The sequence below is a fragment of the Coffea arabica genome, chromosome 6e (assembly GCF_036785885.1).
Source record: "Coffea arabica cultivar ET-39 chromosome 6e, Coffea Arabica ET-39 HiFi, whole genome shotgun sequence".
Classification (NCBI taxonomy): Eukaryota; Viridiplantae; Streptophyta; class Magnoliopsida; order Gentianales; family Rubiaceae; genus Coffea; species Coffea arabica.
The window spans coordinates 13,689,733-13,717,188 of NC_092321.1; the positions used below are offsets into that span (position 1 = coordinate 13,689,733).

Genomic DNA, 27,456 nt, shown 5'->3' on the forward strand with positions numbered 1-27,456 from the left:
TATGCTGGAGAACGTTTTGTCAAACCAGTGCGTTTCTTTCTTTTTGTCAGAGTGAAAGAAAAATAAACTGCCAGGTTGATACCATCCAATCTATGACATCCACAACTGGCAAGAACCTGGAGTTTTGATAAGATACAGAAAGAGAGAGACAGCTTTCCTGGCTCTTAATGCAAGGCACCATGAATACACAGAAATAACTGTATTTTCACAAGAAATCTCCATTGCAAGTGACATGTATTTCATGTAATTGGGAGACTGCAGCATAGTCTTTGAGCTCCTCAAGGAAAGGATGAAACTGTCTGGGAATCCGGGGAAAATCAACACATGACATCCACACATGACGAAAATCTCAAAACAACTCCTTTCCATGTTTTTCTTTAGTTCAAGTAAGCCAAGCCATTACTGCATCCTAGTTGCTGGCTCTCTACTAAATGGCAATGTTGAATCTCTTGGCAAACATATCTGTAAACCAATTACAAAAATACTACACAATAAATACTATTCTCGCTTTGAATGAGCAATGAAGCCATCTGTAACACTTCTATACCAGACCATGCATCAAGCAAGAATACTAAAATACACAGATCTAGAATGTTATACAGTAGGACCTCTCTACCTATAGAGCTCAATATCTCTTAGTCCAACCCCAAAAAAAAAGGGGTCATTCAGACAACTCAGTGCTAATCCTCATCAGACGCACTCTCCACCTCCGAAGTACCAGCTTCATAGCATTCATCACTTGTTTCAATCTCTTCTTCTTCGCTTTGACCTTCAACTTTGTCCTCTTCGGCTTCATCAATCAAACTGTCCAGCTGAGGTAGAACTTCAATCCCTTTACATCGGTATACCAACCCAGTTCTCATTACATGATGAAACTTATCCCTGTGTCGAGCAACAGGATGTCGCTCCACTAGTCTTCCCCTGCGGTACCCCTCTCTCAGTGCAACAGTAGTTGTCTTACATTTTAGTGATAAGTAAAATATCCCTGGGTACCTGGTAAATAGTCGAGTAAACCTGTGGGGAAGAATTAACTCCTCTCTCAAGGACCTCAAGTAATTCCTCTTTGTCTTCTTGTAAATAGTCAAGCTCAAAAATTCATGGAGCACACCAACAACTCTCTTCTCCATAAGTTCACTATTTGGGTCAATCCTCCTGGAATCCTCATAGGGAGAGATGTAGGGAAGCTTTTGAAATTCCTCCATCCATGCCTTCACCTTCTTTTGAGCCCCATAGCCTCTGGGAAAACTCATTGGGAACTCTAAAGCTGATTTTCCCCTCTTGAATTCCCGATACTTATAAGCACTTCTTCCATCAGCACCATTATCACTTTCTAATCCTCTCTTCTCATTGCTCTTTTGCAGCTCAGATACAGCAAATTCTTCTTGCCACTGAACAAGCTTCAAACAAGCCAATCCACTTGTTCCTTTAACAATCTGCAAATGATCTGGGAACCTTTTGACTAAATTCTTGTCAAAATCATCTGGCAAACCAAAATCCCATTTCAACGGATGTATTGATTGCAGAGGTATCTGCATATATAACAAACAAAACTCATAATCCATGAAGATATAAAGCATCCAAACTTGCACATTAATTTGATGGTGCAACATCACCGCATCATGCTAGCATTCAACAAATACAAGAAAAGTGATCATATTTATTCATGTGTTGTCCTCTATAAGTATTGACACAAGATCAAATCAGCTAAAAAAGGGCAGATCTCTTGTCTATTCTAGCTCACAGAATTCCATGATATATATATATGCATAGGATGCAAAAGCGAAGACAAATATCACCATTGACACCACTTCACATCATTGTTGATTCTTAGGACAAAATCCATAAAGGTAGCACGAGAAATAATTCATCAACTCTTCAAACAGTAAGAGCTGACCGTCAACAAATTTTTATACAGGAAGACACATCTCAACACAAATAGACCTCCAAACTATTCACATCAACTCCTTGGCATTGGCAGACGAACAAAAGCATATCAACCAAATTGCACAAGAACGGTCAAATTTTTTGGTTCATATGTTTCTCCTTCATCAAAGATAGCCCGACGTCTGCAAGTTTAAAAATCAAATATTTATCCGTTTGATGCCGAACTTAATTAAAGCATAAAGCATAAAACATAAAGCATATTTACCCAACTAAAACAAGACATAAACCAAAAAAAAAAAAACCACACAAAATTTCAGTAAGTAAAAGTGAAAGCAAAATGAGCATACCATTTGGGACTTGGACATCATGAGGAGGCGGCAAAGCCTTTCAACCAAATCAGTCTGGCATTCATCAAAGACCTTCATTTCTTGCTGACGAAGCAATTTGGCAACATGGGTCAGCTCAAAACAGGCCAAAGAAGGCCATTTGGGGTGAGGGAACTCGTGGAATAAAGTCGGGAATCTGCGAATGAAACGCAGCGTCGGGACAGTGATGCCCAATAGCTTCTGGGTATTTTCCAGTGATTTGGAGGTCAAATAGCCTGTGGAGGAGCGTGCTATAGCGTCCTTGAGAAGGCAGGCGGCTTTAAGGTCTGTTTGGACGTCGATTATGTGGTCTAAGGACCGGTTCTTCACCCATTTCAGCCGGACTTTTACTATTGTTCTGATTTGTTGGAAATTGCATAGAAGAAATTGGCCCTTGCTTCTTCCGTTCATGAGTGAGTGAAAAAGAGAAAAAAAAAAAAAGAAGGCGGGAAGAAGAACGAAACGCCGCCGTAAGGAGGCGGGAGGGGTACCTGTCCTCTATTTGAGTGTGTGTGAACCGGAGGAGGAAGAAGAAAGGTGGGAACAGCCAACGACGTCGTTTATTTTTTTCTCCGAATGTAAAACTTAATTGGGCCTTTATTGTGTTTCTTTTGATGATGTTAAGTCTAGTTTGGGCCAACTCACGATTCCAAACCTGACCAAGTTCTCTTTTTTTTTTTTTTTTTAAATGGTTTGTTATGTTATTTAATCTATAAATATGAAATTGACTTTTTTTTTTTTTGTCAATTAACACCACCCTATTCGTGTGCTAATATATTATATATATAGTAGAAGAAACTCGAACTAAGTCAAGGGAGCTAAAGATAACAAGGAAAAACTTCACACCCTTTAGATTTAATTACAATTGTAAAGAATTTTGGATTTAATTCTTTCTAGATTTAATTACAGCCGTAAGGGATTCTGAATTTAACTTGCTCTAGATTTAATTACAATTATAAGATATTTTGAAAAAAAATGAATTTTTGAAAATAGAATATTGTCAAGTGCTAGTACCACTTGAGTACGGGGTAAGAAGGCACACTTGAGACGAGCCAATCTCTATTTTGGCCAAAGATTAATTGCCTAAAAACTGAAAATTCCCGCAGATGACAGAGGGTTGAATTCATAATTATTAACCCCAATCCGTTGCCAGAGAAAAGGTAACCAAGAAAATTCTTGTAAACAAAAGGGTAAAATACCAAAAAAACTCCATGTGATTTGATAAATATTCAATTTAACTCCCTCTAATTTGAAAGCCTATACTATAACTCTTTGTGGTGTTGACTAAATTGAAAGTTGGACAGAAAGCATCCAATCCAACGATTGTGTGTGAAATGTAAATATTTCCCCTGCTATATGTAAGATGCTTTCCATTCAATTTTTAATTTAGTCGAAATCACAGGAAATTATAGTGTAATTTTTCAAACTAAAGGGAGTTAAATAAACATTAGACAAATAATCATAGAGAGTTCATTTATATAGGGGCAATACTGACATTTCACGTATAATCGTTAGATTGGATACTTTCAGTCCAATTTTCAAATTAGTTAAAACCACGTAGAGTTATAGTGTAAGTTTTCAAATCAGAGGAAGTTAAATTAAATATTTAATAAACCACAAAGAATTTTTTTTGTATTTTATCCTAAACAAAAAAGGCTTTACATTTACTGGATATAAGCATATCCTTGCCTTGGCAAGCCGCGCCAACTTGTTTTTTCTTGATTTTGATTCAAACACGCAGCAATGGTAACTTTTTTGTCCTGAACGTTCAATTCAACTGAGCAAGAGGCTAGGCATACGATCAGGAGCTTTTCAAAGGGATGTCTAGAAAAGGAACAGACTGTTTTAATTGCTGAAGCAAAATTTGCTTAGGACTAATATGGGCTTTGGGCAATTAAGAATTTTATGATTGCCCCTGCTCTGAATTAGGCCCTCTCCATTCCCTCGTTTAAATCCTGCACCAACTCTTTTCTTCTCCCAAGCCATTTTCAATTTTCCGCTGCAACAAGATAAAGTGATAAACCTCCGTCCCAAACCCCCCTTCTCCCCCAGTTCAAAGTCCCCGCGCGCAGCCCCTTATCTAATTGCCGTTCAAGGTATATTTTTTGCTCTGACCTCGTCTTCTGTACTTGTATAGTGTCTTTTTTACTTATCTGGATATGCATGTAAGGTGAAGAACACTATTTTGGTGATATGTGCAATTAGACATGTGATAAACGTTCAGCAAAATTTGTATGGTTCTATGGAGTAACTGAAATAAGCCCTCTTGGGTTTCCTCTCTTGGCTGTGCTTGCTTACTAAAAAGATTGAATTTTGATGCTGTGGAAACCAGTAATTGTAGTCCATCTCTTGTTCACTGAGTAGATAAAGTAAAAGTCAGCTGTCTTTTTGGCTGCTTAATTGAAATAGAGTAGGAAAAGAGATAAATTTATATCAACAGTTGCAATCTGCTAAAACTGAATTTGTGAATTTACTGTCAAGGGCTGGAGCAAAGCTGGTAAACTACGGAATTTGAGTATGATTGATTAGTTTGTTGACAAACTTTACTGGGTACTAGGTAACTAAATTGGTGAATTTACTGTCAAGGGATGGTGCAAAGCTGAAAAACTACGGAAGTTGAGTATGATTGATTAGTTTCTTGACAAACTTTGCTGGGTACTAGGTAAGAGCTTGGCTACATTGGTTTACTTGGCAAGCCAAGCCGGAGATTGGGTCAAATCAAATGGCATTAGAATTTTCATTTGTTAGCTCGTTGAGCTGTTCTTAATTTTTAAACTAGTATAAGATGTGTTCAACCTTCTTTTATTTGCTTGAACCATCCTTGGGAGTATTCATGACTTGAGTTTGAATTTCTTGATTCATTGAATTACCTGAAGGGTTCTTTTTTTTTTTAATTAGTTTGCCGCAAAAACTGAAAGAGAAAGGGCAGGGTCTCAAATGGGAAGTGGGTAGGGGCAGGGGTGGAAAGTATTTTAAAGCAAATATGATTTATGCAAAGAAACAATGCTTTATTTTAACACCCGTCTAAGCATAGAAAAAATATCCTTCGACTTCCTTAGTTGTTTTACAAGTTGATTTGTTTCCTTTCCTCGCCAATTTAGAATGTTGTCTTATACTTGTCTGCATCAGTACTTTGCTTCTTTCTTTTTCTGGATTCGTCAGGGATATCATTTTATACTAGACTGTTCCTAGCACTATTTCACTCCATGTTAGAGTTGAGCTTGAGTTGAGGTGTGTCTTATCAGACCAAGCTGAAATTTGATGGCAGTCTGTTGTTCATTGCAATTTGACATATTTTGTTCACTTATAAAAGTTTTTCACAACACCAGGGTTATAGGTTTTTTGTTGTCTCTACTTAAAAGAAATAGTGTGTGAGATGCATATGCTTTTCCAATCATTCCATTTCCTATCTACTGCTGTTTTTCGTCAAGTAGAAAGTTACTGTTTTTAGGAACCATAGAAAGTGGAGTGCATCATTTGGAAAGCGATCGCAAATTTATAAAAGATACTTTCAACTATGAGAATTCTCAAGAATAGTTGGTCCACTTCCACTTCTGATGAATTGGAAACCATTAATTTCGAGAGTCAATGATTAGGAAGTCTTATTAGGATTTCAAATTTGCAAACAGTTGAGCCCTGATATCTTGATTGTCATGCTATAAGCATTTGCAAGTTGCAACCCTTCTTATATGTGTTTACTTAATAAGAAATCAGTAGGGGATGGAGGAAAATGGCAGAAAAGGAGAAAAGAGGGAGAGGAGCAATAGAGAATCTGCCTAGTGTCCAGTAATTCTAAGGAGTATTGGATGAGTACAGTTCCCTTTTGGAACATTATCAAGTCATGCATATGATGGAATTGTTCAATGTAAAGCTGGATCTCCTTTCCTGATCATGTGGCTTGTTTTAATCAGATTGGCAGAGAGAGATAAAACTGAACAAATTTTCTGGCATGCGGACGGAAATGCTATGGTAATGTTAGCATTTTGTCTCCACCAGTTACTGTGACAATGCTAAAGAAGTGACGGATTTTTTACCTCTCCCATACGTGAAACTAAAGATCCTCCTTTGCACCTATAAACTGTGATATCATGAGTTCTATCTTCTCACCGACCTCTCACCTCCGACTTGCACCACTATATCATAGATTAGGAAGTAATCTACATCTACAGTCCCTCTGTTGTTGCTTTAAGCTGTGCCATTTCCTTGGTGGTCGACAGTCTTCAGTTTTGTGTAAATTCCCAACCATTTCGCCTAATCCCAAGCTCAAGTTTCAATCGACTCTTGGGGGTACAAGTCCTGCAAATGAAGGAACAGTTTCTGCGATTAATTTTGAAGATTTAATGGAGAAGGATTGGTCATTTCTTGAGCACGATGATAAAAATTCTAAGGAACAGCACAACCAGAAGCAAGATCAGATCATTTCTGCAGGGGAGGTTGGAGAAACTTCAAGGGTTCTAATTTCAATTGGTTCTGAAGAGTTTGTTGATAAAATTTTTAATTCTTCACCTTGTGAGCAATTGCTTGTTGTTCATGACTCGTTGTTTATATTAGCAAGCATCAAAGAAAAGTATGACAAAGTGAAGTGTTGGCAAGGCGAATTAATTTATTTACCAGAGAAGTGGGCACCTTTTGATGTTGTGTTTTTATACTTCCTTCCTGCTTTGCCATTTCAACTTGGCCAGATTCTGGGAACACTTGCCAAGCATTGTTTGCCAGGTAATCTTTATCACATCTGCCCTCTTTTTAAGACTTCAAATGCTGTATTTCATGTTGGCTTTGCATCTCTCGTGCAAAAGCCTTAGTGATCTGTCACTGACTGTATAAATTATAACCTAACCTTACATTGCTGCACCCGATGCAAAAATGAATTTTACTAAATTGAGGCCCAAGTATATCTTTTGTTCTTCCATGTATTTTACTTTGAAAACTAATGAGATTCTATAATGAACTGTAGTAGTCGTTTCTGGTTTGGTGCTTTTGAAAAATTACTAAAATACTTGGGATTGTGTCATTGTGGGTTGAGATGAACTTTCTGGATTAAACTTTAGTATGAAAAATTGCTTTGTTCAATGTTTTTATGATATTTCTCCCGTGCATTATCAGGTGCAAGGGTTGTGATAAGTCATGTGCAAGGGAGGCAAATGGTTCAAGAGCAGCAAAAACAATATCCTGATGTAGTAGCCGCCGAGTTGCCAGACAAGACGACTTTGCAAGATGTTGCTGCTGATAATACATTTGAACTGGTGAAGTTTGTGGATGAACCTGGATTTTACCTTGCAGTCCTGAAATTCCAGACAGAGAACCTTGTTAGATAGTTTTTACATGTGCTCAATTCAAGAAGGTTTTGTAGTGTATCAATGGTTGTGCCTGAGTTCCTCAGTACTCTTTATTGTTCAAGTAGTTAAGAGTTACGGTTGTTTTTCTTCGCCTTTTTTTGTGGTACGTTTTGGATTTTGTAGTTTATCGACAATTTTAGACCTTGAATTCGATGACAATTGGAGCTTCATCAATCAATAACTTGGATTGGACCTCAAACCATTTTGTGCACCTCTCCTTGAGCTACTACCATCTCCAATGCCGGCAAATTGACAAATGATAATCTTGAAGTACAGGATCTGCTGAGACATTGGCCTCGCATTTTCTTAGCTTTGCATGCCAACAATTTTTAGTTCCGAATAGAGCTGTTAACGAATCGAGTTGTTCACGAACAAAGCTCAACTTGACTTGTTTAATCTAAGAGCATGACATTTGATTAAACAAATCAAGTTCAAACTCCAAATCAAGATAGATTATTTGTTCACGTACTTTGGTTGTGATCGTGAAAACAAAAGTTATATAAATGACGTTTAGAGTTACACTCATCATTTTCATCTTTATCTTAGTAGTAAGCATCCATGTTTGACTTAACTTGCTTCATATTGTTCCCTCCTTTTATTTCTGCTTCATGTTCATCAATATTTAAACGTTTCTTTTTAATCAGAACTAAACTAAATAATTTTTTAAACAAAATTCATATTAGAACTCGAGCACAAGTTCGAACTTATCTTGTTTTCTGTGAAACGGGTCGAGATTGAATTGAATTTGAACTTATCAGTTCAATAAGTACAAAATTAGACGGCCTGTTTATTTAAGCAAACGATAAAGCAAAGAATTTGATATTTCAAATGGCTTAAACAACCAATAAGAAATGTGAAAAGCTTGTTTAGAAGAAAGATGCAGAAGAGTTGGTGCTACTGAAAATGATTATTTGCCTTAATGGTTTTCAATGGAGGTGCAAAATTGGTTCCAATCACTCCCAACGGCCATGGTTGCTTACAGCAAAAGGAAGGTACATAGAAGTTAAATACACGCAGTGTAAAAGTGTTTCTGCAGTTAAATTTCCCAGAATAATTAATGAGAATAGATATGGAATGCTGGTTCAAATGCTTAGCTCAGATTTCAAACAAAACGCACACTGAATAACTAATCGCAGTTCTTCTATAGAAATTGCAAGAAGGGACACTATCCCGGGAAAAGCTCCATTAACTTCAAAAAGTTGATCTCATACAGAAAACCTTAAACCATTCTGCAACTTTCTCAAACTCTCTTTCTACACAAGGAACTCTAAGAAAAACAAACAAAATAATTCAATCAACTAAACCATAAAAAGATGCTAAAATTTTCAGAGGAGGATTATTGTATAGTAATGACTAGCTTCCATCACTCAAAGCAGGGACTGAATCTCAAACCGCCTCCTCACACTTGTAACTCTATATATCAGAAGAATGAAAACTTTATCCCATTACTTGCTGCAAACAAGTTATATTCTTCAATAGAACTTTTCTTATTGCAAGTTTGATCACCTTCACTGTGATCAGCAGATAATTTTGAAGATAAATCTGTGCCAATTTCTTCCTTCAAGGATGCAGGTTCGGACTTCAAACCAGGCGGAACATCTACAGGGCCACCAAAATGAAAAAGGGAGAAGCCTGTATTTCTGACATCAGATCCTTCAGTCTTCAAATTCATCCCCTTTTTGGCTGTAGCAGGTGTTTCCCTTGGCTGCAGCCCATTAGAGACCACCCTCTGTACATTAGCTCCAGCATGGGTTTCTATTGTACCACCTACATTTGAGATCTTCATATGATCCTTTCCATTAATGCCATTGCTTTGAGCAACAGACTGGAAAACAGGCACATGACTGTGGTTAAGCATTTGGGGAGTAGGGTGCTGTAAAGTGCCGTACTGCATAAGATGGCTATTCCCATTCAAACCATACCCAAACGGACTAGCAAATAAATAATGATTGGGAGGGGGAAACGCCATAAACCCACTAGTAGGAGCAGCTGGCCAAGAAAGTGGACTTTGATGGTAGTACCCCATTGGAGGAGATTGAAAAATTGGAAACTGCATGCTCTGGTTGTGCAATTGTGGGAGCACAACTTGAGGTTGAGCATTAATGCTCATGTTTGCTCTTCCATTTTCACTATTAGCTTTGGAAGACAAAGTACCCCTGGTGTTTGTGGCTGCATCATTGACAACCTGGCCTTTGACATGCTCCACTCCACATGTATTCTCCCCTTTTACTATCCCAGCATCTTGACATACAGTGATGCCACTTTGAAAGCAGACTGATGTTTCTCTTCCTTCTGAGTTTTGACTAGCATCATCTGAATCTGATGAAGATGAAGATTCAGTGGTTTGAGGATTTGAAGATGATATGTTGCTGTCTCCCTCACTAAGGCAGGATGAGCAGTTATCAGAATTCGAAGAGCTGCTCAGTGATGAATCTAATGTTGCCTGTAAAGATCTTGACATAGGACACAGTTCACCATCCTCATCCGTTGCTTCCTTGTATTGCTGGGATTTTTCTTTTGGATGAAACCCATTTTCACCATTTCTCTCTGCTTCAGGCTCAGATTTTATTACTGCATGTAAATCCTTGTCCTCATGCTTGATTTGAATAGTGATCCCCGTTAAATTGTCAGAACTGCTAGCAATAGAAGATTCAGGAGCTTGATCAGATTCAGTAGTTTCACCTTTAAAAGTAGAACATCTCAAGGTAACATCAGAGTCTGAGTTACTTCGCGGGTACTTCTGTGATTCCATTGGCTCCCAAACTTTCTTGGTAACACTTGAATCTCGGTTGTAAACATTGCTCCCATTGATAGTTTTGTTCTTGGATCTTCCACAGTTTTCACGCATGTATTCATTGTGGTTTATATGGTAGTAGGGCTTAGACATATCTGATACAGATTCTGACTTAAAGACAGACTTATTTTCCCTGACCATTCTTGACATGTGTGGCTCCACCTTTAATCGAAAATCACTGTATTGATTGCAGCTGCATGCATGAGATTCATACCTGTCATGGATCCTGTTGCTGGAACAAGCAGATTTCTCATTATACTTGGGTCCAACATTTCTGATATTGGACTTCGCAACAAAATTTCTTAGTTGCTTAGCTGGCCCATTAATGCTCCTCACACTCTCAAAATTATCACTGTGATGTCTTGCTTCATATTTGTTAACCATACTCCCATTCTCTGAACCAATCGCATATCTCCGCCTGTCATACCATTTTGAGTATGTATCCTGTTGAAAATCTTTGCGAAACTTCAGCTTTCGACGAGAATATTTCAAGTGATCAATCGGGAAGTGACTCATGCCATCATTTGTATTAGCAAAGTCTCCATCAGGACTATCAGACTGATTTTGCAAATCTGAGTGAATGAACTCATCCAAAAGCTGCTCATCTTGAATATCTGGAGATAGAGACCCAGATGGAATAGCTTCCCCTGTTTCACTGACAAAGTCACCATTACAGATATTATTTGATTCCCCATCAGCAGTAGTTGTTAATTCATGCTCTGAAATTTCAGGACCCTGAGAATGTTTAGTTGATTCAGAATATTTCTTCTCTCTATCCTTTTCCTTTTCTCTTAATCTCTCCTTTCTCCGCAGCTTTTTCTCTCTTTCTTTTGTTCTCCTCCGTTCCTTTCGCTCTTCTTCTTCTCGCTTTTCTTTCTCTTCTTCTTCAAGAAGTTTCACCTGTCAGACATTTTAAAATAGAGGATCAGGATAATAAATGGTAAAATTCTGGAGAATCAACTTTTCCCAGATTTTTAAAAATTTTTTATACCTGCTTTTCTAGAGTAATAATCTCCTTGCATGCAACATGGACGCGATCCTCTAACAACTTTAGAGCAAGACACACAAAAATGCTATGAGCATTTTGTCGTGCTGTTCCTTCCCTAAATGCCTTTTCAACCTGCAGATATTGAATCTTGAGTAAGCATTTTATATTTCATTAACTTGTACGTGCACTTATGCACGAAAGTCAAGACAGAGGATATCAGAAACAAAGATGGATGATGAGCAGTCAAAGAATCCAGGGTGAATGATCAGAAGATTATAAAGGAAAAACAAATGATTCTAGAATACAACTTTAATGATCCAATCACAAAGCTGAGGGGAAAACTTTAGCCTCAAAACTGATAAATCTTCTTGACCTCAATTTTTGATTCTTAAGACAGCTTACAGGACTCTTTTTACCATTAAAACTCCTAGATACCAAATCAATTAAAGAAGTTACAAAAAGATAATAAATTAGCCATCCAATGTACTCAAACAATAATGCATTAGGATGCAGATTCCTAGATGATCAACATATTAACTATTGGGATCTGGTAATTGAATGTGTATATATAACTGACCCCCCCCCCCCCCACAAGGAAACAAAATCAACAAAAATTGGTAATTATATTTTGCACTAAGGACTTGACCCACAGAATAATAATGCTGAAAAAGAGAACAAACAAATACATGCCTGTTCCTTGAAGATTACAGTTGCAGCATCTAGGAGAAACTCTCGAGCAAGTTCAGGACTCTTCGCATGTTTCTGGGGACGGGAGCATTCACTATCTAGCTCATTTCCATCCTTGTCCATGGAATCATCATCCTGCAGATGAACATAACTCTAAATCACTAAACAAAATCGACTCAAAAGTTGGCAACTGTCATATTATGTTAGAAGTAAAGACTTAAAAAACAAGCTTCAGAAGAACTGAAGAGCTCTCATGTTATGTCAGAAACAGAGACTCAAGAAACGTGCTTCATAACTTGACTACCTCTTCTTCCTCTGCCTCCTCAGCATGCTCAAAGAACCTTCTAATGCTTTCACCCCTGGTGATGGTGACAAAGCCATCACCAACCACAAGCCTGCAGTGTACACACTGTTGCCCCTTTAAAGCATGAGCTTTAACACAAAGCTCAGTGCACCGACCATCCATTTTCCAAGCCCTTAGAGTAATATAACATGAGTTCAAACCACTCAGATCTAGACCTTTCACTTGAACTCTTCCACTCAAACCGACATTTTCAAACTCCAAAATATCACATTTCCCTTCTCCAGTTCCAACTGCCCATTCAAAGTGATGATACGTCCCAAAAGTGTCTACAAATGTTTGTTGCCAATCAGCTTGTACTGTGTCATGAGATACCTGAAATAGAACAGTAAAACATATGAATACCAATTGCAATAAGAATTTCCTGAACAGAAGATAAACATATACAATATGTATCGGTAACTCAAGGAACTAATGAAACCAACATTTACAGAAGTCCTTTATACAAATGTAATTGAAAAAATATGGAAGTTGTTGTCTTCTCAGTGATAAATGAAAATTACAAACCTCGTATTGGAAGGCCGTGTCTGCAACACAAAACCAACTGGTGCAGCGAGGTTCCCTTCTCATTCTTTTAAGTTCCTTCAGCTCCTTAAACTCACGTATTACATTTCGTCTGCAATCTCTACAAAACCTCTTGCTATCAAACCTGTATGAAGCCAAGATTTTCAGGATTAGCAACAAACACATTAAAATCACAATAATGTTCTTTATGAGCTCACCAGGAGACACATGAAGTACACGAGAAGTCCATAACAACAAAGTTCACATCATATACAAGAAGCACTATTCTTCTGATTCCATATTTATTTACAATCGCCTCAGCTCTTGAACCAAATCTCTCCAATGTCCATAAGTGTCTTAACCAGAGATATTATCTCCAGTTTCTTTCTCACCAATATGCAAACAAATTTATAGCACATTTAGACTTATCAAAATAAGAAGCAGATCCCAAATTGGGAATGTTCAGTTAATAAGCAAACAAAACCTTGAGCCTTCACCTAAAAGAAGATAATCCTAAAAAAAAATCCAGGCAGTAAGTCATTGTTATTGAATCGTGTAACTTATAGGAAGTAAATGCTAAATTGGTAGAATAGAAGATTGCCATTATTGTAAACATTAGCATCAAAGCATAAGTATGCAAAAGATCATAACTATCAGTTTCTTCTCTTTTCAAAGATAATTCAACTCATAGAGAACCACAAGCAGTATATATGTGCATGTGTGTGTAAACACGAGCAATACAGTACCACAAGGTCCACAAATTTATAAGAAGAGCCAAAAAATGAGTTATAACAAAATTTATTTTGTTTTGTTATAGATCCGTCTTGTATCATCTAATCTTAATTCTACCTACAACTTCCAAATAAAAAGGCAATATTAGTCATACAACCATGAGTGGAAAGCAAAATTACTGAAATTACTAAAAGGAAGCAAAATTACACATGTTGAAGATGAAAAAAACTTGAACAAGGAGTCAGACTGATAGTAACGGAATTGTTCTCCAAGTTCAAGGTATCGGAATATTTGATCCCTAAGTGTAAGGAGAAAAACGCTAAGGGCACAATGTCATGTATCGTTCCAAACTCCCAAAAATAGAGAAAGTTTGGGACATTGACAAAGATATCTTGGACCTTTGCACCTACCAAAAACCACATTTTCCATTTCTATACAGTCCTGAACAAGGTGGAACTGGATCTAATCAGAAAAATTATGCAAATTTTCCCAAAACTTATATTTGTACAGCATAGAACATAATGAATCACTGTTTGAAGATTTACAAAGTACGATTATACTAGCAACATTCTAAGGTCATATCCTTAAAACAAGTAATATAAATTAATTCTGTTAAGTAGCATTCTCCAGTGGAAAGCATGAAAAATACTAGAACACTTTGTGTGCAGCAAAAAAAGGACCAGGATTGCATTAATTAAGTACAATGAACTGGCATCAAAGAAGGCATAAGGCAGCAAGGGAAGCAGACTCAAATGTAGACAAAAAGGCATAAGGCAGCAAGGGAAGTAGACTCAAATGCAGAAAAAAAGGAGGCAGGAATTAGACATCACTCATAACAGTTGTCAAATTTCTTAGTCCATGCTATCTACTCTACATAATGCTTGTATGCTCACTATTCAATAAATGATAGATCTTTTACTTGTTACAAAATAGTAGTCAATATGTTACACCCATCCCTCCATTCTCATCTTTTTGTAAGTTATCGAAACCTGTAGTTCAAGAAAACATTTATTTGGTTCCACCCAGAAAAATGCTGGATAAATACAATCTTCTGGAACAGTCTGGGGACCTTCAGAATACTTTTCAAATCAATTTACCGGTCTGTAATTTACCAAAAAAAGGTTTACAAGAGAATATGACAGTTTTAAGATAGTTTTTGTTTTGAAATGCAGTCCACAACCACGGCGTAAAATAGACTTGTCCACTTCCAGTGGCAGCGTACTCATCCAATTCCGCAGCAAAATGCTGTTTGTCTACTGCCTCAAGATGAGCTATTGAAAGTCCTGAATGATCGGTCAACCAAGTCATTGACTCAACGTTCTAAATGGCACAAAATAGAACGATGAATAGCATCAAAATATATGAGAGCTACTGAAACTGACATTTTCCAAAACAGCTAAAATCCTCCAAAAGAGAAAATAATAGGAGATGATTCGCTTTTGGATCACACAATTAATGCTCAATCTTGGCACCTTCTGAATAAGTTTCAGACCATTAAAGCCTTACACCTCTGTTTAATAAATTTCCACAACAGAATACACAACTTTTCTACTTAACATTGATATCCTGGTTGGATTCGTAAGTTCATGTTGAAGCAAAAACCAGAACAGTTTAACCAAAAACCTTAACACAGACCTGTACATAAGTCTTTCAATAAAATCCTCTTCCTTCATTCTTAACAGGGATAGCCGGGTCTCTTCTCCTAGGGCTGACCAAAAATCTACCAACGTGTCGACAGAAAGTCTAGCAGTATGGAGAGCACAGGTTTCTCTCGTTCCATGCCCTCTGCCATATCCACCCATTCCTTGGCTTATCCATCCTCGACCTCCACCACCACATGCATCAGGATAAAGCAACTCCCTTTCTCGTTCCCTAGCCCGTGCACTGTCAAAAACCTGTTTCACATGAGACATTAGCAATAACAAATGGCCAAAACTAACAAGACCAGGGAGACAATTGAGAAATAAATGAAGCATACATTTTGGATGCCCTTCAGGGATTCTGAATACAGGTAACAGTCTAAAACTGTAAGTGTTCCTTCTCGTGTCGTGGTCAGACCTCCCCAAGGATGGACGGATGGGTCTTGAATATCATCATCACATCCATCAGTCCCACAAAAGTCAACATCGTTCTGATGCTTCAAAGCTCCCAACCTGTTGCAAGGATACTGGGTGCCTGCTCCCTCTTGTTGCAAAGACTTTCCATACATGACAATCTGCAAGAAACCTTCAAGCAGTAACCCATTGCACCTAGAGCAATACATATTCTTACGGGCTTGCTCGAAAAGCGTTTGCTTGTCAATCCTCAGAAGCTCCTGCCGAGCTTGCGGTGATAGCTCATTCCAGAACTAAAACACAACAAAGTAAAAATTCCTTATTATTCATTAGTTCCAGTTTCACGAATAAAAATGAATACTTCAAAGCCCATAGCCCTTTTCAGAGCTCACCAATTTAAAGTTCATTGAAGCAATAACACAATCCTTTTACAAGACACAATTTTAGCATATATAATTAATTCAATCTGACAACAACAAAACATCGCTCTAGATTGCAACTCTAGAGCTGCCCCTAGAGGAGAAAGAGCAAATTCAAATAAAATCTCTGCGCAACTTTGAGTGACTTCAACTACTACTCTAACATACTAGGGAGCGTTTAATCATAGTCAGAAACTCAGAAAACATAAATAAATAAATGCTGTTTCAAAGCTTCAATGTCAGTTTAAATTCCATTATATGCTGTAAAAACTGGGTGAACAAAAATGTGTGTGCCATTGTGTATACACAAGGAATTTGCAGGCATAGATAGGATTTCGATCTAAAAAATCACACAAGCATTAGATAACCCCAAAAACACTTCCAATCAACTAAAAAAGCTTCAGATACCAACAATGGTTGAATGACTAAATCCATTTAAGATTCCAACATATCAAGCTAACAATCAACAGTAAGGCCATAAACGTATATCTAAACGAAAATCATCCAAAACAATTTAATTGAAGCCAATTGAATTTAAGCACCTTCTGAAGTTGATTATAGCTGATATCCTCTCGATGTTTGGACCAGAAGCCATTGCTGGAAGAAACCGACTTATAAGACGGCGTTGCTCCTTTGGCAAATTGGTGATCATTTCTCTCCGCCGCAGCCGCAGCTGCAGCAGATGCTATCCCTGGCATATCGCAAAATAATCAAAGTAGATTTAAAAAATTCCCAGTTTTATCTCAATTCCTACGAGATTCAATCCTCATCATCAATAATTCCTTCATTCATTGATTCCCCTTTCTTCTCCCACCAATCCCCACAAACCCAAATCCAAAAATTCTAAAATATATAAAAGAACCGATTCCTTGGCATCGGATTTCTATTCATAATCATCAATGCATAAAACTGCAGCATCGGTTAAATTAAATTAATCTCAAACAGATCCGAAAATGGATTTTTGGGAAATGGAAAATTGAATTTATATATCTGGAAATCTGTGATTGAAAATTGGCTAAATTGGATTCGGGTAAGATCGAAGAGGAAGATTTATGATCGATAATTTGGAGAGAGGAGGAAAGCTTTTGGGTAGAAAGAAAGGGGTTTGAGGCTGATGAGATTTGGTGCTATTTTCGTTTATATATTTTTATATACTACATCTCTATTTATATATTTATATATGTATATAGTGTATATATATATATATATATATATATATATATATATATATATATATATATATTGTGTGAAGAAAGTAATAGAGAAATTGAGGCCTGAGAAGAAATGAGAGATGGTGTCATGATGATGGGCTTGTGGGGTTAAAAAACAGGCGGTAAGATACGTAGGAGAAAAGGGGTTAAAATAGCAAAAAACCAAAAAAGAGAAATCAAAGATGGAGGCAGCACCCGCCCTCATTTTACTACTCATAATGTCATTGCTATTTTTTTTGGTTAAAAAAAAAGTTTGAATGGATTGGATTCCGATTATCACCACATGTCAAAGCACGCCTCCGTAATAATATGTCATTGCCTGTAACTCTCTTTCTAATTAAGAGTTGTTTGGCATCGTCTCAAATGAAAACAAAAAAACAAAAATTCCTCATAAAAAATATTTTCCAAGTAATATAATCCCAAATCATAGTTTGTTTGAATTTCCTCTTATTTGCAAAAAAAAATTATTAATCAGATCATAAACATACATTTTTATCGTTCCGTTTATCTTTTTATCTCACATACATTAATGTGACTCTTTGCTATGATTTGTGTGTCAAAATAGACTTTGCTTTGCTATGTAAATTTAGCCTATGCCATTGTGTGAGAAAGGCGGAATTAACACTTTTAAAAATCGTTATTGATATTCCATCTTAAATATTTTTGAAAAAATCGTTCAAACTATTTCTCATATTTTGTAAAATGACTTTTTTGTTCTTACTTTAAAAAGTGTAATTTTATGTCTCTTATAAATTTACATTGGTCCAATTTGGTCCCTACTTAAATTTCGGATTAGTTTTTTTCTGAAATCTATCACGTGCCTTGCACATGATCATAAAATTCATTTTATAAAAAGTGAAGGACTATGAATCGGATTATGTAAAATGTGATTTGATAATTTTATCCCTCAAAAATGATCACGTGAAATGATAGAGACCAAATTTGACTAATATGAATTTGTAAGACACATAAAATTACACTTTTAAAAGTGAAGGATAAAAAATCATTTTACAAAATGTGAGAGACGTTTTGAACAATTTTCTCACATTTTTTCACTTAGCATAAATATGTATAAGATGGGAAAAAAATTTCATAGTCATTACTTGGAAAAGATTAATTGTGTATGCAAAGATTGGATCTCCCCGAGCAAAATGAACATCTTTTGTACTTTTTTTTTTTTTGGGTTGTTGATTCTTTTACAAGTCACAAGCCTGAAAAAAAAAGACCAAGAAGTAGAATAAATTTTTGCATTGTCAATTTCAGAGTCTGCTTGGACAAGAAGTTTAAACCACCATGTTAAACTTGCATAGTCGTTTGACCAAGTGATCAATAGCTTTCAACTCTTGCAAAGTTAGTCTTCAAGTGTACCGCAAGCTTTAAATTCTTATATACAGTTGAGTCTAAATTGGTTTTAGGGTGGCTTAAGTACGTCCTTAGCACAGCAAAAACAGTAAAAATTGGACTATTGTCGCAGCAATTTCCATTCCAAATTGATTTAATTCTTATGAAAAATTATTTATATTTCTGAGGTTCTTATTGTCACCTAGAGATCATTTTGTTTTAACGTGCATAGGTATACTAATTCGAATACTGCATCCAATGCAGTATGAGAAAATTTCATGTGTAATACTGCAGTTGCTACAAATCAACTTGTTCATGCATCCAATGCAATGATTTGCGTTTAGTTAATTAACCACGATCGGATTTTGCCAATATTGGCATTTCGAGTGTTTTAAATTGAAGAAAAACTCTAACCAATTTATCGGTGATTGCTTACAATAATGCACAGTCATTGAATGTATTTAACTAATATAAACTGATTTAATTAGTAAGAATTGATCATTTTCTTACAGAAAGTCATGTAGTTGAATCTCGTTACTACTTTGAGGTTGTGCTGATCTAACCTATAATGATAATTGAAACTAAAATTACTAACGTTTTTCTCCAAAAAGTAAAAATGTGGTCATAATTTTCTTGTAGACAACTTGTTGAATGAATTGTTCACGCACACCCTTACATGCACTAATATTGTACAAAACGTAAGGATGCTTGTGAGATTCGACATCAAGACCTTTGCTGTGTCGGGGATGTTGTCAACTTTGAATTTCCTCCAAAAAACTTTGGATATACACAACAATAATGTTGTCATTTCGTTGAAAAAGTGTAATTACACGTCGTCATCTTGCCTTATAGTACCATATACGCCTGGCATAGGACCCAAAGTTACAGCATAACCAGCTCCCTGTCAAGAGATCTGTATGGATTGACAACATTTATCCTTTTATACAGGTCTGCTCGGTTTGTAATTTTATTTTTTTTTAAAAAATTCTATTCATAAATACATTTTTTCAATTGATTTTTTATTATTTAAATAATTTTTTTTTATCTTAAAACCAACTTGTCTTGAGCAAGTTAGCCATAAAAAAAGATTTAAAATCCCGCTTTAGGGTGCGCATCCTATAGTTAAAAAGATGAAGAAACTTTCCGAACAGCCCTTGACCTATTGTCTTTGCACAGTTTTGGCCCCTCAATTATAAATTGTTACAAATAAACCCTTAAAAAAATACTTACTTTAATGACTTCCATCAATTTTGGCCATTAGAGGTGACGGAATTAAGGGTAAAACCAACCAAACGAAAAAATCAACCCACGAAAACAGCTTAAAAGGCATCGTTGACTGATCATTTCATAGAAAAGGTGGAAGATGAAAGAAGATGAATAAACATTAAACTCCGTATTATTAATTGACTTAATATAGTTGGTTTCCAATCAAATTGTTGGTTAATTTTTTTTGTTTGGTTGATTTTGCCCATAATTTTGTTACATTTAACGTCCAAAATTGACGGAAGTCCTTAAATTAAGTTTTTTTTTTAAGGGCTCATTTGCGAATTTATAGTTAAGAGGTCAAAACCATACAAAGTGAATAGTTTAAGGACTTGTCGAAAAGTTTCCTCAAAAGAAATTCAATGAGTGTGTCAAAACACCCTTTTGATCTAGACGAGTCTGTCTTTCATTTAGTCTCGTATAGAATCCAGTTGGATTCTTCCTCCTTTATACAATAGGATAGTATGTAGAACATGATAGTATAGATGCTCCTCCTCCTTCTCTGTAAAATAGGATGGTATAGATATTGCCAACTGACTGAAAAAAAAATTGTAATAGATGAAAACTAGTCATATAAATTTTTTCATAAGGAAAAAATTAGAGGCAGCTCTGTCAATAGTACTTACTGCTACTACCACCATTGCTAATGCATCTCGAGTTAATACATTTACGACTGTAACATGTGCCACCTATAATGTCAATCTATCTCCATACTAGTTATTATTGAAGTGGACGACAGAAGTATTCAAGCAACTTGGCTGGCTTTCTCAACCCCTATCGTTTCCTATGGTCGCAGTTTCTTACCATCTTGATTAGTCTTCTGTAATACATTTGTTAATTTTCATCTTGTTTTGTTGGTTAGTGCCTAGTGGATCTGTCAAGCGTGAGGTCCCTCTTAGATGATGGATCTAAGCATATTATTCAACAACATCACGAGTAATTTGACTTCTCTTTTCCATAATTTTGTAGTTATCTTGACTTCACCACACAACCAGATGGAATGAATATGGGGAAACCCATGACAGTGAAAACTTTAACTCGGTATGCCATGAAAAAGCTAAGGAAGAACAATGCTAATTTGCTAACAAGGACATATGTTTATTCATTCTGGGATAGAGTATTAGAAGTTAGAAAAATTGTCTGGTTATGCCCCCAAAAAAAAAAAATTCATCCAATCGGTTCTAATTTTAACTGAGAGATGCACTTTAAGCTACACGATTAATTGACTTCTTTGTTTACATTAACATAAGTATCCAAAGGAAGAGATCTAGCTGGTGGAACTGAATCTTACAGTTACCCCAAGGTGTGAGTGATTCCAATTAAAGAATGTGAAAGAAACAAAGAATTCGATTTATTTGACCATGTACAATTTCTTAAGACATATACTATAACGTATACAATCACCTGAAAGAAGCTAATTACATTTTTGTACTAGCTTGACAACATCAATGTTTCAAACTTTTTTGTTTCTGTTTTCAAAACTTGACTTTGCTCACAATTTATTCGTGCATAACATTGGGACTTGGTTTTTGGTTAATTAAAGGCCATGATGTTTGGCTTAGCTTTTGTTTTGGGTTTAGCAGCTACTGCTTATCAAAGAGTTGCTTCGCCTTACACGTATTGGAGAGGGAAGAATTGAAAGGCCATTTATCTGTTTGATGATAATGAAGTATTCGTGGACTAAAGAAAAGTAAATTACAATTTTGCCCCTTTATTTTATTAGGAAAAAAATGCAATAAGATTAATTTTTTATGCACTGGTTAGTATAGAGATTTTTTTTTTTTAAATACATGGCACTAGATACATGCCACATCTGTAAAAATAATTAAACTTAAATAAAAATTATGCGTCATGTATCTACAGCTACTATTTTTTTTTTTTTTGTCTGTAACGTCAACTATCTAACCTAATCCGAGAGGAGTCTAAAGAAACTTATATAGACATTAGGAGGTGAATCACCAAGTCAGACTTGTGCACTACCGCACTCTCTGAATTTTTAAGAATAAGAAGTACTATGCTTCTAGGGCTACTAATAATTAAAATAAAAAAAATAAAAAACCTTGTACATTGACAATTGCATAAAAAATTAATCCATATATATATATATATATGTGTGTGTCTTTTCTAAAAGTGTTTATCATGTAACCGACCAATATCTTTTATGCCGTGGAAAAGTGAGATGGTGAACAAGTCGAGGGAGTTATTGGATAGCCGACATTAGCTAATAGTGTAATTCTCTCCGTTTTGAGTGTCAGAAGTAATTAGTCACATATATAAAGATAATCACAAGACTCATCTGGAGACTGTTTTTGGGCATTATCTGTCAAAGCTCTTTCTTTTTAAAAGTATTCAGCCAAACAGGTAATAACTGCCATACATTAATGAGAATTTTTAGTAGTACCAGTTCCTTGTTATGCTTCTAATTAAGCATTTGGGAGGAGATTAAACAAGAACATCCAATCTTCGATCACTACAAAATCCGACAGCTTATGCTCAGGCCCCCCTCATTTTGCTTATCCCTATATGAATAATAGAAAATCTGTTATGCCTGTTTTCCCAAAGGACGAATTAGAGGGCATCAATGGACACATAAAGAAAATGACCTTTAACCTTCATTACAAGCTGAAGAAGTAGTCCGTTTTGCTTTCACTTATTATTAGTGTAAAGTTCTGCTGCAATTTAAGAGGTTGTTTGGATTGCATTTTTTGAAGAGCTTTTGAAGAATAAATTACTATAGAACTTTAATTTATAGAATACGGTGTATGTGACATAATTAGAATACTCACAGAAAAGCAGAAAAATAGCAATTCAAACGAGATCTACACCTTCCGTACTGATATTTGCTTAAGACGGTAGGAACATACAAATGAATCAAGCAGCGAAAACAATTTACCATTGGAACATGATCTTATTTTTCATGATAACTATGAATTAATCATTTGTCGTGGCAACAAAATCTTAGTTTGATAGTTTGTCGCTTACTTTTTCCTGTGTTTCTGAGTGTATTTTTCACACACAGATAATTCTTTCTATACAAAAATTGGCAATTGTACAGAAGTTTACTGTTGAAATGGAGCGAATTGATGGGTAATCAGGGCAGCACGAGTCCAACAATAGAACAAAACATGCGAAAGAAAGTGTTCAGGCAAAGCTACAAGAAAAGCTAGAGGACAATTGGGGCGACAAAATCTTGGAACTCCCCAGCGGAAGAATCTTTCAATTTTGTGGTCAGTACCCAGTACAGCAGTTAACATCATTTATCATATTGACTGCAATCCAGGCACTTCGATCTTTGCACTTCAACAAACGGGTCGCCGACCCATTTACAGGGTTTTCTGGAGGGGGAGGGGGAGAGAGCGTAGGGACCGGTGTGGGATAGTTGAACCAGCCCATTATTTGTAACTGTCGATTTTTTTGGGCTTTGGCCCTCCTACGGACCAAAAAAACACAATAAAGATAAATGGAATACTCCCAAGATCCAATTCAATTGGACAATAGTTAAAGACATTTATTAGTTAGAGACAGTTTCTGAAACCTCTTTCGAAATTTAGGGTAATATATCATTTGGTAGCTTTGAAGTTTCAGAAATATAATTCAACTTCCATGCTGGTGAGATGGGACCATTAATCAATATCAACGCGACAAAATTATATTTACTCCTTTAACAATTTTAAAGCAAAACATATAAAAAAGAATATAGGTAAAACATGTAAATCTTATATTATAGGTAGAAAATTTAATATAAGACAACATCAAAGGATAGAATTGGTCGAATATATATATATATCTCATCAAATGATTATTATAAGAATATTTTAATGATATAAAGGTAACATTGTTACAAAGTGTATATGGTTTTAGAGGAGGTTAATGATATTTTTAAAAACTTTAGAAGTGCGAAGCAATATTAATATAAATCTCAATGAGGTTTCTAAAATTATCTCTAGTTAAAATGGTAGAGAATATACAATTTTACAAGTTTAAGAAGTAAAAATATGTATTTAATAGTTGAAAGGTTAAAAGTCGACCAACTTAATACTTTGAAAGCCATCTAACTTTTTGGCACTAAAATTTAAAATTTTATTGAAATATTATTTTTTTAAAATTTAAAAAAATCACTATCCACAACCATTTACCACCCCTTCTTTTCTCTCTCCACCATTGCCATCGTAGCCGCCCCTACTCTTCCCCTCCCTCCCTCATTCTCTCTTTTCCTCCTTCCTCCTTGTCCCTTTTCTTTCCTCTTCCCCTCCCTTCTCTTTCCCCACCACACCCAACTCCTCCCTTTCCTTATTTTGACCTAGTTGTGGCCACCTCTCCTTTGTCCTCCCCTTCCAACCTCTGTCTCTTTCTTTTGCCTATCTAGTTGTGACTAGAAGCCGCAACCAAAGTAGGGAAAGGGAGGGGGTAGGGATGGTGGGGGAAGGGAGGCAAATAAGAGGAAAAGGGATAAGGAGGAGAAAGGAAGGGAAGGGTAGCGATAGTAGTGGTGATAAAGGAGGGAGGAGGCTAGTGATGAGTGGCAACGGTGGGTGGTGGTGGGTGAAAGAAGAAAAAATGATAAAATTTATTTTTATTTTTGTATTTTAGATGTGCATTTTTTAAATTGTTTTTGAAATTTGTTGCTGTAAATTGCACAAACAAAAACCATTTGTGAAGAAAAAGGATAACTCAAATAGAGGCTTAATTTTTTCTATTTTTTTTTATATTTATTGTTGTAAGGTTTGGAGTTTGACTTAAATTAAAATACATTTGACGTAGTTGTGCAATGTTATTTATTGTTGTAAGGTTTAGAGTTTGACTTAAATTAAAAAAACATATGACGTAGTTGTGCAATTTTATTTATTGTTGTATTGTTTAGAGTTTGACTTCAATTAAGAAACGTATGACGCATTTATGCACTCGCAGTACTACCTTCCCTATAACTGTAGGAGGATTTTTTGTTTTCTTCAAGCAACAGGAAAACTGCTGGAACTTGATGTAGATAAGTTTTACCCTCGTAATCTCCGCTACTTATTGTTATACCACTGCTTAATGTCACATTTGAGACCAAAATCCGATAGCACTTGCAAATCAGTGTATGCGTTTGCAAGGATAGCAGCGGATTAGGGTTTTAATTCTCAATTTCTCATTACCAAACCATCTCGCGGGTTCAAGTTGTCCATTGAGTATCCTCTATCCATTAAGGTCAATAGTTAAAAAAAAAAAAGAAAATTAATTTTTATCAAACTAAAATCAACATATACATTATGTTAAATTAACACACTACATTGAGTTTCAAACTTGGGCAACACCATAAAGGTTACATGAGAAAAAATGGATATTTTGTGAAGGTTTAAATCAATATTTCTCTGTTTTTAATCATAACTGTCTTCATTTATGGCATCGGGTATTGGATGTCGGGGTCTTAGGATTCTCTTATCAAATTTTATCAAGGTACTTGGAGGTAACTCCTCATCATCAATATCAATTCCCAATAGATAAACCATGAATCATCTAATCAAACTAATCATCAAGTTGTCTAATCCAATATTTTTTATTTTGAGGAACATTTGAATGCTTTTATGGTCATGTGTCTTTCATGCATCACTTGCCTTCACTAGTTGTATTTTTGAAAATCCAAATCATGCATTTTTTTATTTTTTATTTGGATAGAAAAAAAATCAAGCATTAGGTATTAGTAGGAAATTAGGCAATGACAACTCACACTTTTGATTCCTCTACCACTCATGGCATCTGAATTTAATTATGGAACAATTCTATTCAGTCTCATTCTATTTTGCATGTAAATTCACATGAAGGTCTTATTTATAGTTCATACTATAAAGAAATTTTTTTTTGTCATGGATTAAAAAAGTTACTTGTGTGGCAAATTGCAATGAGAAGAAAAAGTAATACAAGGGCCTATATGAAGCACAACTAAACTGCCATGGATCATCAGTAATTAGCCTCAAATTCAGTCCTTCCCCGGAAAAGTAAAAAGTTTCCGGAGCTATAAAAGAAAATCTGAGGAGGAAAAAGACAAAAGCATCTTCAAAGTTGAATTCCCGTTCCCCAGCCAACCGGAGCTGAATCATTATAGTCAAATCATTATATACTCCGGCGAACGACCACCTTCACCGGCGGCCGATGGCTTCTACATTATTCTCCCACCTAAAATACTCCGACAGCTTAACGGTGGTCGCAATTTCAATCTTCACCGCCGTAGTCTGCGAAGCTATCTCGTGGCTACTAATCTACCGCACCAGCTCCTACAAGTCTCTCAAATCCACCATAGACAAGGCCTCCAAAAAGCTCGAAACCATGAAAACCCCTAACGGCACCAGTGAACTCACTAAGAAATCAAAAACCAAGAAAATCGACCGCGTCGAGACCTCCTTGAAGGAATCCAGCCGCGATTTGTCTCTATTTAAGTTCAAATCCGGCGCTGTCGTCGCGGTCGTTTTATTTATGGTTTTCGGATTGTTGAATACTTTGTTCGAAGGGAAACCCGTTGCGAAACTGCCGTTTGTTCCCTTGCGGATTGTTCAGAAGATGAGTCATCGTGGCTTGTCCGGGGACGACATGACTGATTGTTCGATGGCCTTTTTGTATTTTCTTTGCTCGATTAGTATTAGGACTAACCTTCAGAAGTTCTTAGGTTTTTCGCCGCCACGCGGAGCTGCTGGTGCTGGCCTTTTCCCCATGCCCGATCCCAAAACCAGCTGATTGATCTGATCCATCCGCCAAAAAGCTCCTAGTTTTGGTATTAATTGCCTAGTGTTTTGAGTTTTTAGTTGTCACCTTTTGTTTTTTAATTTTCTTTCTGGGAAGTCTGAATTTTGAGATCATAATTGGGAGTAGACTGTTAAGTATTTAGTCATTGAATGGAATAGTACTGTTGATCTTTTTTTCCAACTTTATTCTTTCCCGAAACCGGAAAAGTGATGAAGAACTCATTTCTGTATGTTGTTGCAGTTGTCAATTTTTGTGATAATTATTAAATTATTGCTTATCTTTTGTTAGGCCTATTTGAGGTTTGTTAGTTTTTAGAATCTTTATTCATAACAGAGTGAGCTGTTTTTTGTTGGTTTATTCCTGCTTCACATGTCAATCTAAAATCTCTTTGCTCTGTTTTGTTTTGCTGTCTATGATAAATTATTGATCTTTGCATTCATTAATTTCTGAATTTACAGTATGTTGTGATTCGGATGTTTGATATTCTAAAGACTCTGAGCATAAATTTTGTCGGTAAGACCTCCTTATAGGATTAATGCTCTTGCCGAAACCTTTTTTTTATTGGGGTCTGAAAAGCACCTTGCCCACACTTGTTGGGAGCAAGCATTCTAACTTGATCTATCATTGCCCTGCTTATTCATAAACCAGTCAATATATTGCTAATTGTGCTTTTTCGGGGGTGGACTTTCTGCTCTAGTAGTTATCAAACAGTTAAAGGCCACTTTGAAACTGTTGCTCATCATGACCATGGTATCTTGTAAATATTTATCGTGTTTAATTCATTAGATCTAGAAGGTGTT

At 36.1% G+C, this 27,456-nt stretch overlaps 4 protein-coding genes across 7 annotated transcripts; 2 read left to right on the plus strand and 2 right to left on the minus strand.

Moving 5' to 3' along the window:
* Window positions 1–338: 338 nt before the first annotated feature.
* LOC113695224 (protein WHAT'S THIS FACTOR 9, mitochondrial-like) lies at window positions 339–2,815 on the minus strand. The gene is made up of 2 exons (XM_027214242.2): window positions 2,232–2,815; window positions 339–1,529 (listed from the first exon to the last, which is right to left on the minus strand). The coding sequence occupies exons 1-2, from the start codon at window positions 2,658–2,660 to the stop codon at window positions 681–683; spliced, it is 1,278 nt and encodes a 425-aa protein (XP_027070043.1). The 5' UTR covers window positions 2,661–2,815; the 3' UTR covers window positions 339–680.
* Window positions 2,816–3,953: 1,138 nt separating this feature from the next.
* On the plus strand, window positions 3,954–7,784 carry LOC113694882 (uncharacterized). Of its 4 annotated transcripts, none has more exons than XM_027213784.2 (3): window positions 3,954–4,345; window positions 5,957–6,965; window positions 7,353–7,784. In XM_027213784.2, exons 2-3 carry the CDS (start codon window positions 6,338–6,340, stop codon window positions 7,562–7,564), a joined length of 840 nt encoding a protein of 279 aa, XP_027069585.1. In that variant the 5' UTR covers window positions 3,954–4,345; window positions 5,957–6,337; the 3' UTR covers window positions 7,565–7,784. The 4 variants fall into 4 exon arrangements, with proteins under 4 accessions (XP_027069585.1, XP_071911448.1, XP_071911449.1 ...); XM_072055347.1 differs by having other exon boundaries at window positions 5,964–6,965; XM_072055348.1 differs by having other exon boundaries at window positions 5,967–6,965.
* Window positions 7,785–8,735: 951 nt separating this feature from the next.
* Window positions 8,736–17,265, minus strand: LOC113695424 (uncharacterized). Its single transcript, XM_027214523.2, has 8 exons — window positions 16,667–17,265; window positions 15,630–15,998; window positions 15,287–15,546; window positions 12,923–13,064; window positions 12,359–12,730; window positions 12,058–12,189; window positions 11,371–11,499; window positions 8,736–11,279 (listed from the first exon to the last, which is right to left on the minus strand). The coding sequence occupies exons 1-8, from the start codon at window positions 16,820–16,822 to the stop codon at window positions 9,006–9,008; spliced, it is 3,834 nt and encodes a 1,277-aa protein (XP_027070324.2). The 5' UTR covers window positions 16,823–17,265; the 3' UTR covers window positions 8,736–9,005.
* Window positions 17,266–25,946: 8,681 nt separating this feature from the next.
* LOC113695014 (uncharacterized) lies at window positions 25,947–26,949 on the plus strand. The gene has a single exon (XM_027213960.2). The coding sequence runs from the start codon at window positions 26,069–26,071 to the stop codon at window positions 26,645–26,647; it is 579 nt and encodes a 192-aa protein (XP_027069761.1). The 5' UTR covers window positions 25,947–26,068; the 3' UTR covers window positions 26,648–26,949.
* The last annotated feature ends 507 nt before the right edge of the window (window positions 26,950–27,456 follow it).